The sequence below is a fragment of the Tasmannia lanceolata genome, unplaced genomic scaffold (assembly GCF_043159265.1).
Source record: "Tasmannia lanceolata isolate RefF3 unplaced genomic scaffold, GAP_Taslan_0.1 ptg000003l, whole genome shotgun sequence".
NCBI lineage: Eukaryota > Viridiplantae > Streptophyta > Magnoliopsida > Canellales > Winteraceae > Tasmannia > Tasmannia lanceolata.
This window is the reverse complement of record NW_027518680.1, coordinates 47,484,706-47,494,797: the sequence shown is the minus strand read 5'-3', so window position 1 is coordinate 47,494,797 and position 10,092 is coordinate 47,484,706. Positions and strand designations below refer to the sequence as shown.

The 10,092-nt window shown below is 43.4% G+C and overlaps 1 protein-coding gene across 1 annotated transcript; it reads left to right on the top strand.

The window, feature by feature from the left end:
• Window positions 1-3,736: 3,736 nt before the first annotated feature.
• Window positions 3,737-6,142, top strand: LOC143869836 (uncharacterized). The gene has a single exon (XM_077376394.1). It carries the CDS (start codon window positions 3,737-3,739, stop codon window positions 6,140-6,142), a length of 2,406 nt encoding a protein of 801 aa, XP_077232509.1.
• The last annotated feature ends 3,950 nt before the right edge of the window (window positions 6,143-10,092 follow it).

Sequence of the window (10,092 nt, the reverse complement as noted above, 5' to 3'; positions counted from 1 at the left end):
GAGCACTGTTATATTGTTTGGCACTCATCAGTTTTAATGGATGGCTCATATACATGTTGTCTCATTCACACATTTTGACAGAAAACTGTATAACAGTGTTACTAGTAAACTCTGCCAAATGTTGTGGTGTGAATATTGGTTGTCGGATGTTGGTATTGGCACTACTTCGTCCTAATGAGTACACCAAATTCATTTCCTGTTGAGGGCACTCCTAGCTCATTTCTATCACTTCAATGGTAGATCCCTTCACCATGATTATGTCTTAGTTTTTTGTTTCTCAATCATCAAGGGCGGGCTTAGCTTAAATGTTACCTTTCATCTTGGCAATCTTGATCTTTGTATCCTTACCCCTTTGCCCTTCATGTCTCTTTCCATATCTCTTCGTTTCTCATGGGCGTAGGGATTTTCCCTTCTTGGAGGCCATCCTTTCTTACAGGGCTTAAGGATTCCTTCCTCTCTGAGATGATCATTTTCTCCAAGGTTAGGGATTCACTTCTTCCCTTCTTCGGGTTCATGTTTTCACACGTTCCTTGGGATTCTCTTCGCATTTCGGAATCCCCATCGATTTTGGGAGCACTCTCGTCGGGTTTAGGCGATGACGGACGGCAACCTCTTGAGCCAAAAACCCCCTTTCGATCAAAAGGGATAAAAATACATAAAAATCAAATAACAAAAATCCAAAAAACACAAAAGCGTTTTTCGAAAAGCTGTTTCGAACTACGTTGGCTTGATCCCTTTCTACAGGGTACGTAGGCAGCTTGGGATTGTCATCCCAAGTTCAGTCAAATTTTTCAATAAAATTATTTCAACCTTTCAAAAAAAATCATTTCAGCATCCAAAAATATCTTTCAAGCTTTTCTCAAAAATACAAAAACCAAAATGGGCAAGGATGGCGATTGCCAGGTCACTCGGAGCCTTCTTTTCATTTCATTTCCGATTTTGATCGTGGTTTGCCGGTTTTATCGGTTTTCCGACGTTTTATCGGGTTTTGGGATGGGCGACGACATAGCGTGGCCCCTTTACAGGGATTGTCCTCGCTGAGCCCAACGATAGGCTATGACGATCGCGAAACTTGTCCGATCTTTAGCGGATCAGGATCACTGAGCTCGATTCCCTTAGAATCGCTCCCTGAGTCTATCGTATGTCCCATTTTCTTTTCCCTGGCATTTTGGGTTTGCGCATACCGTCTATTTTCTGATTCCTTTCTTCCCTCGCATCTTTTAGTTTATCGTGTGTTTGTCTTTGGTTCCTTGTGTGTTTACTTTCAGCTTGCTTATTCCTTGTGCGTTTAGTTTCACATGCTTAGCTGTAGAAATTTACTTCTTTTCTGCTTATCATATCTGCTATTACTTGCTTAGCTATAGATGTGCATGCGGATGTTATTGCTTTCCTAGATGTGATGGGTTAGAAGTAGATGCGGTGAGTTAGGATTTGGATGTTTATCTTCTTTTGCCCATCCCCGGGTCATGCATGCTTAGATAGACATTTTTTCGGGGATACTCGTTCCCATTTCACATGATTTTAGCCCAAAACTCTTCAAAATTAATTAAAAATGGAATAAGAGACCATGTGCTTGCACTTGGGCGAATTGGGGGCGCTTAACACCTTCCCCATTCGTCATCAGGCACGGACTTTTGTATCTCTGGTTATCCGTTGCAACAGAGTATTTCATGGGATCCAAGGCCTATTTCTTTGGATGGCGACTCTTCTTTGTTATAGGTACACCTTGGTTCCGAGCTAGTCCTTGAATCGAGAGGTATCTCATTTATATCGCCACCCATGTTGTGAGTGGCACCATTTCGAGAGTTCCTTGGTAGAGCTCTCCTTCACATTGTGGAGATCTTAGAGGACAGGCGCGGGATCTCGTGTCCCTCGCCCAACCGTCCTCGGGATCGGGGTCCACAGGCTGGCGACTCTGCTGGGGAGTTCTTGGAACATTGCCTAACTCTGTAAAAATGCCATTTTTACTAATTTTGAAGAAATTTGGATTAAAATCGTTTTAAATGGGAACCTTTTCCGTTAGAATCCAGGGGCACCAAGTAGGTGCGTAAATAAAACGAGGGATTCACACACTGCACAACATGCATTATCATATTCTTTATTTCTTTCATTGTTTTTTATTGTTGGCTCCATGGGATAGATACAGTACATGCCGGATGGTAAGTCATTACCTAGATGGGATTATTGTATCTATTACCAAGCTATGCGCCGGTGCTGCAGCCGTAAACACTAGGCGTACTTGTGTTTACAGCAGCCGATGAGCAATGAAGCATACTATGTATAACATTGGGCGTACTTTTGTTATACATATTAAGTATGGTTCATACGCATAGTACCCGATAGATTGAGTCCGGAGCCCTACTTTGTTTTATATATTATGTATATACATACCGACTTGGTGAAATCCAACTAGGAAGTGCACGTGTTTATATATATATATATATATATTGCATTCATATGGGGATGAACATGTGTTGCTTACACATGTGGAACTTAGAGTTAGGAGCCTTGACCCATTTATAGACTAGGGTAGTTCACCTCGTGTGGCTACAAATGCGGTCATGGTACACTCACTTGTCTGTCATGAGTCGAGACTTCCTTGACTCCGCTAGATTAGACTAGGGTTGGTGCCCTTGGTTAGGGTGTATATATATGTACATATATTTATTACTAGATTAGGGTTTGCTTCATAGCTAGGTTTTCTTTCCTAATCTAATCCATTTTTCCCGTCCATCCGTCTTTTGGATTATGATCATATCATTGGTTTCACATCATTATCTTTATAGCCATGATCTATCTTCCCTGAGCTGGACCCTTTGATCAAGATCGCTCTGCATGCCAATCATGAGTCTACTTTGCCATTATCACTACCAGAGTGTGTGTGTTCTTACTGAGAGCCATGTTTCATCTTGACCTTGTCGGCATATTCTTTATGCTTGATTGCCGAGACCCTCCTTGTACAGTCGTTATGCTGCCGGATTTTCCCCAAAAACCTTAGCGTAACCATTATCCTTTAGGGTTATTGATAAACCATGTGCTTACCATACCATATCTCCTAGTACAGCTGTTATGCTGCCGGATTTTCTCTAAATACATTGAGTGTGGTCATTATCCTTTTAGGCTTGTTGACAAATCATGTACTTACCTTATCACATCCCTTTGCACAGTCGTTATGCTGTCGGATTTTACCCAGAATATATTGAGCGTGACCGTTATCCTTTAGGGTTATTGATGAACCGTGAGCTTACCTTACCATGATCCTTCTATGGGCCGTCATGCTGCCAGATTTTATTTAAAACCTTCTGAATATGGCTTTATGCTTTACTGTTAGTAATAAACCATGAGTTTACTATGCCATGATCCTTTTGTAAGGCCGTTATGCTGTCGGATTTTTATCTGAAACACCATGTGTGATGGTTATCCGTTTAGGTTTGATGGACCGTCATAACCCTTCTTACAATTGTTGTACTGCTGGTTCTTATCCAGAGGAGAGATGTGTTTGTATTACCTCTTGTTTCAATTTGTGCATAACATTCTTTCTGATTATCTTAATTTAAATTAGTGTTCTTACTTCCATTTCAGGAGTCTGAGTTAAGCAATAGCCATTGCTTCGAAAAAAGTTACCATTTCGCAGCCTACTTGGTCCCGGCAATCTTCTACGTCGAGGCTAAGTCGTAGATCTTCTTCGCCTATCTCACCAGCTTTATTTCCGCTTGTCCTCCCTAGTCTTAACCAAATGGCTGAGTCAAATGAGATGTTGGCTGAAATGAGAGACATGATGAGAAACCTCACAAGAGAGGTATCTACCTTAAAGGAAGAGGTTACTCAGTTGAAAAGTGAGAAAGCCGCTACCTCAAAAGCACCTGTGGTCCAAAATCCTCCTAATGTGATTCCAGGCTTTGTGCGGTCTGTCATCTCTCCCGAAGATGATTTCTTTGACGAGCAGTATGTAGAGGAGAACTGTCTGCCGCAATCAGCCAAGCTAGGCAAAGAGAAAGAATTGGTCGATAAAGTTGAAAAATTGACCCAGCAAGTTGAAAGCATGCAAGTTAAGGGACCAAAGAAGGTCAATATGTCTGATTTTCCCATTTTCCCTGGTGTCACCCTTCCTCCAAAATTCAGAATGCCAGACTTTGATAAATATGATGGGACGGGGTGCCCGTGGAGTCATCTGAGGTCGTTCATTTCAAATTTAGAAGGGTATGGGCTGTCTTCAGAGCAAATCGCTAAAGTGTTTTCGATGTCTCTAACAGGAGTAGCTAAGAAGTGGTTCCTTCATCTGAAACCCGAAGAACTTGGAACTTTAGACGAAATTGCTAAGAAGTTCGTTGAGCAATTCTCGATGGAAGAAGGGATAGAGGTTACAAAGAGGGATCTAAAAGCAATCAAGCAAGGACCCCAGGAAACATTTACGTCTTTTGTAAGAAGATGGAGGAGAAAAGCGGCCCAGATGACTAACCGCCCTTCTGAAGAAGATCAGATCAAAATTGTGGTCAAGAACCTGTCTCCGCAGTATTACCACTTCATGGCGACGCAGTATTACTCTGATTTCAATCACTTGATCAAGACAGGAACCATAACTGAAGATGCGTTGTTGAAGGGTTCTCTGGCGAAGTCATCTTTTGATCCAAGGAATGGAAAGAAACCAATGGTAGCTTCAAAGCCTGAAGTTAACAATGTGGTTGCTGCGCGCCCCATGAGAAGAGTTGTAGCAGAGACAGAGCAGTCAGCGAGGAAAGCGCCAAGGCATTTTGATCCGCTACCTTACCCTTTATCTGTCGCTCTCAAGAAGTTACTAAGAGACAAAAAGATCACTCTCTTAGAACCGAGACTTCCACCACCTATTCTCCCAAGATATTGGCGTGAAGATCAGCATTGTGCATATCATCAAGGAACAGGGCACCTAACAGATAACTGTATGGCCTTGAGGCATAAAATTCAGGATATGATAGAAGCGAAAAAAATTGCTGTATTTATGCCAAATACTGCCCGGAATCCATTACCAGCTCACGCTGCGCGCCCTCCACCTACAGTTGGGGCGGTTTTTACTGAAGAGCCTATTCTTGACCCTGCTTCCTTGATTTGTGCTATCGCTTCCGATTCACCGACTGTCTTGGCATTTGGCGAGGAAGTTGAAGAAGTAGAAGAAGAGAAACCTTATGTGCTGGGCGGAGATGAAGATGACTATGCCGAGTCTTCTGGTGGTCCCTATATTCTTCAATGTGATGGAGAGGAAGTCCCAGATGTCGCTCCGTATGTTCTAAGCTTTGATGATGATGACTTTGATTTCTTGAACGATCAATGTGACGAAGTCCGCCATGTTACTCGAGGTGGGCGAATTTTCAAACCCGTCGAGTTAGGAGCTGAGAACCCAGCTGAAGTCGTAAGAGCCGCAGAAGCGCAGAAGCAGAACAAGCTGAGTTGCGAAGAAGAGGATGAGAGTCTTTTACGTCAACTTAAAAAGACCCAGGCTAATATTTCAATTTGGGGTTTGCTTATGGCTTCCCCAAAGCACCGTCAAGTTGTTCTAAGAGAGTTGAATGCTGCACAGGTCTCTGTAGATATCACATCTGATGAGCTGGTTGGTTTGGTAGCGATGGCTAGGGTGTCCAAGACTCTTTCTTTCACTGATGAAGATCTGACATCTGAGGGTCACAATCATACGCGTCCACTGAAAATCACTGTTATTTGTAACGGGAAGAAGGTCCCAGATGTATTAGTTGACAACGGGTCAGCACTGAACGTATGTCCGTTAGCCACTGCTACTGTTCTTGGATTTGGGCCGAATGACTTTATCCCTTCTGAGCAAGGAATTTTGGCATATGACGGTACCAGGCGCGATGTTATTGGAACACTAGCAACCGAAATTCTGATAGGAGGAGAAATCTTTGAAGTAGAGTTCCAAGTGCTCGATATCAAAGCATCTTTCCTTCTTTTGCTTGGCCGACCTTGGCTCCATAAGGTTGGAGTTATCCCTTCTTCACTGCACCAGAAACTGAAGTTCATCAGAAACAACAGGGTGATAACAGTCAAGGGTGATCCTGATTTGGAGGTAGGCCAAATTTCGCAAGAGGGTACCTCAGAAAAGAAAGGTGATATTAGTCTGACCGGGTTCTCTGTAGAAGTCACAGCCATCATTTGAGAAAGCAAAGAATGAAGAGATTTTGTTCCTCACCAGCACTAATCCCCGGGTTGTAAAGATGATGCGTAAACAGGGGTACCTTTCCGGTGCAGGTCTGGGTCGCAATCATCAGGGGATAGTCGAATGGCCTGTAATGAGAGAATGAAGGGTTGTTCGGACTCGGATATGAACCTTCTCGTGATGAGAATAGAGAAATGAGAAATTACATGCGGAAATGGTCCGAGCTCCGTCGTCAGGGTCTAGAGCCGCCGATGAAACCGTTTAGTCTGATCAAAAATGGTAAGTACCGCAGAGAGGGAGATGACTTTGCATTCTGTGGGTTCGCAGAGTCGTGGGTTGATGAGTTAACAGGGCAAGAGCTGCCGGGGTTTGAGATATTTTTCGATATGGAGCTGCCAGATGAGTACCCGAGTTTGCAGATTCATGAGATCGAACCAGAGATTGATTGGGCTGATATCCTTGAGCCGTGTTTTCTGAATTCCCTGTTCTAGGTTGAGTTACCGATTGTAGCCATGATCGGAGGAGATGCGCTGATCCTTGATCCTGAAAGCCTTATCACCCCAGCCGAGGGACCTCTCACGAACTGGAGTTCCCAGGTCATACCCCAAGTCGTCATCCAGTACAGTCCTGTTTCTATCAAAGAGTCTGTTGTCTCTAGCTATATGTCCATTTCCAAGTCAAAAATAGATTTTGCTATATCTGATGTTTCTTTTGATGCAGGTACAGTTGTGATCGAGCCGGTTGATGAGGAGTCTTCTGATGCCGGTGTTCAGTCCGATGCAGAGTCCGTTGCATCTTCCATTGAGTCTATCGAGTTTGTCGAGTCTGTTCATACGATAGTCCAGTCTGATGAGTCTGTAAAGATTTCTAAGGATTTCAATACTGAGCCCATTGAAGGCGCGTCAACAGATGTAACTTCGATTTCTTTGAATGAAATAAAAGACTCTTCTTTTTATTCGCATGTCTCTACTTCAATTTCTGCTTCTTTATCTGATCAAATTGATAATAATAATAATCAAAACTCCCCCTCTAATGAGGATGCCGACGAAACTCCCCCTGAAATCAAATACATGATTAGGCAGGAGGAGCAGCGTCGAGCAGAACCATTCGAAGAGGAAATCGAGACCATCAATATCGGTGATGAAACCCTAATTCGGGAAATTCGAATTGGCAAAACATTAACTCCCGAAGAGCGTGCGGAATTAATTGCCCTATTAAAGGAATTCAAAGAAGTTTTCGCTTGGTCCTGTGATGACATGCCGGGATTAAGTGAAGACATTGTTCAACATAGACTTCCCCTAATCTCGGGTGCCAGGCCGAAAAAGCAAAAGCTTCGAAAAATGAAACCAGAGTGGGACTTGCTAGTCAAAGATGAAGTGCAGAAACAATTGGATGTTGGCTTTATACAAGTTGTTGAATACCCTGAATGGCTAGCCAACATAGTACCGGTGCCCGAAAAGGACGGAAAAGTCAAAATGTGTGTGGATTTCAGAGATCTGAACGAAGCAAGTCCGAAAGATGATTTTCCTTTGCCACACATTGACATCTTGGTGGACAACACAGCAGGCCATGCTCTCCTTTCATTTATGGATGGATTCTCGGGATACAACCAGATCAAGATGGCTCCTGAGGACATGATCAAGACGGCCTTCATCACTCAATGGGGGACATATTGTTACAGAGTTATGCCATTTGGACTCAAAAATGCTGGAGCAACATATCAGAGGGCTGCTACCACTTTACTGCATGACATGATACACAAAGAGGTCGAAGTATATGTTGATGACATGATCGTTAAAGCGAAGACCAGGGAAGAGCACGCAGGGACATTGAGAAAGTTCTTCCAGCGACTCCAAAAGTTCAAGCTCCGTCTCAACCCGAATAAGTGTGTATTTGGGGTTACGTCAGGAAAACTGCTGGGATTCTTGGTCAGCCAGAGAGGGATTGAAGTAGATCCGCTGAAAATCAAAGCTATCCAAGAAATGGCGCCTCCAAAGACCGAGAAGCAGATCCGTGGGTTCTTAGGGAAGGTCCAGTATTTGAGAAGGTTCATTGCACAGTTGACAACGACTTGTGAACCGATTTTCAAGCTCTTAAAGAAGAATGCTTCAAAGAAATGGAACGAAGAGTGTCAAGAAGCTTTCGAGAAAATCAAGCAGTGTTTGGCTTTACCACCAGTTTTGTCACCAATCATACCAGGACAACAGATGTTGCTGTACTTGTCTGTTACTGACACAGCAATGGGGTGTATGTTAGCGCAGCAAGACCAGGAGTCAAAGTGAGAAAGAGCCATTTACTACGTCAGCAAGAAAATGTTGGAGTACGAGCAGAAGTACACCATTCTTGAGAAGACTTGTCTAGCACTGGTTTGGGCTACTCAGAAGCTGAGGCATTATTTGTTATCGAATAGGGTTCTTCTACTCTCACGGATGGACCAATTGAAATATTTGTTCGAGAAGCCAGCTCTCACCGGAAGAACCGCCAGGTGGTTGTTGTTATTGTCTGAGTTCGATATCACTTATGTCACTCAGAAGTCAATTAAGGGGCGTGTGATAGCTGAACAGTTAGCCGATTCACCAGCAGAAAATAATGAGTTTTTGAAAGCAGAGTTTCCAGATGAGGAGATAATGACTGTGGAAGATGAAGTTCCAGACACAAAGTGGTTGATGTACTTCGATGGAGCAGTCAACAATCGAGGCCAAGGTGTAGGGGCGGTGTTGGTGTCACCAAGAAAAGAGTATATCCCTATATCCATCAAGCTTCAATTCAAGTGCACAAACAATATGGCAGAATACGAGGCGTGTATCGCAGGTTTGGAAGCAGCTATGGCCTTGCACATTCAGGACCTAGATGTATTCGGGGACTCAATTCTGATTATCTGTCAAACCAACGGAAACTGGAAAACAAGAGACGATAAGTTGATCCCGTATAATACGTACCTAGAGTCTCTGGTCAGAAAATTCAGAAATATCACATTCACTCACCTATCTCGAACAAAGAATCATTTTGCGGATGCATTAGCTACTCTGGCTTCAATGCTCGATATTTCTGCGGCAATGGAGGTTCAACCATTAGAAGTACGGCTTCAATGGGCCCCATCACATGTTAACACTATTGAAATAGCAGCGAGATGTTCAGATGGCAAGCCTTGGTACACAGATATCAAAAACCTCATCTTATGCAAGGGGCATCCACCGGAAGCTTCTGGAAAAGAGCGAAGGTCTCTTCAGAAATTGGCCGCTAACTTTATCATCTGTGGTGAGGAGTTGTACAGAAGGTCGTTCGATGGAATCCAACTTTTGTGTATAGATGAGGATCAAGCCGCAGAACTCATAGAGCAGACACACGAAGGAGTCTGTGGACCTCACATGAACGGAAAGATGCTGTCAAAGAAGATTCTCAGACTTGGTTATTACTGGCCGACAATGGAAGCAGATTGCTACGCCTATGTGAAGAAATGTCACAAATGTCAGGTCTACGCCAATCTCATCCATGTGCCGCCTTCTCAGTTGCATTCTCTCACTTCACCGTGGCCGTTCTCAGTATGGGGAATAGATATCATCGGGAAGATAAGTCCGAAGTCTTCTAGTGGGCATGAGTATATCTTGGTTGCCATTGATTACTTCACAAAATGGATAGAAGCTGCTTCGTATGCGTCATTGACCTCGGCTTCTGTTGCAAAGTTCATCAAAGCAAATATTATTTGTAGATATGGAGTACCACATGAACTAATTTCAGACAATGGGTCCCATTTCAAGAAGGAGGTGGCACGCTTGTGTGAGGAGTTTAAGATCAAGCATCATAAGTCTTCGCCCTATAGACCTCAAACGAACGGAGCTGTTGAAGCTGCTAATAAAAACATCAAAGTGATCATCAGCAAGATGACCGAGACTTACAAAGATTGGTCGAACAAGCTCCCGTATGCTTTGTGGGCCTATAGGACGTCAATC

What these genes read in the sequence shown, in the direction of transcription:
- LOC143869836 (XM_077376394.1), top strand. Translation starts at nt 3,737, where the DNA reads ATGGCTGAGTCAAATGAGATGTTGGCTGAAATGAGAGACATGATGAGA.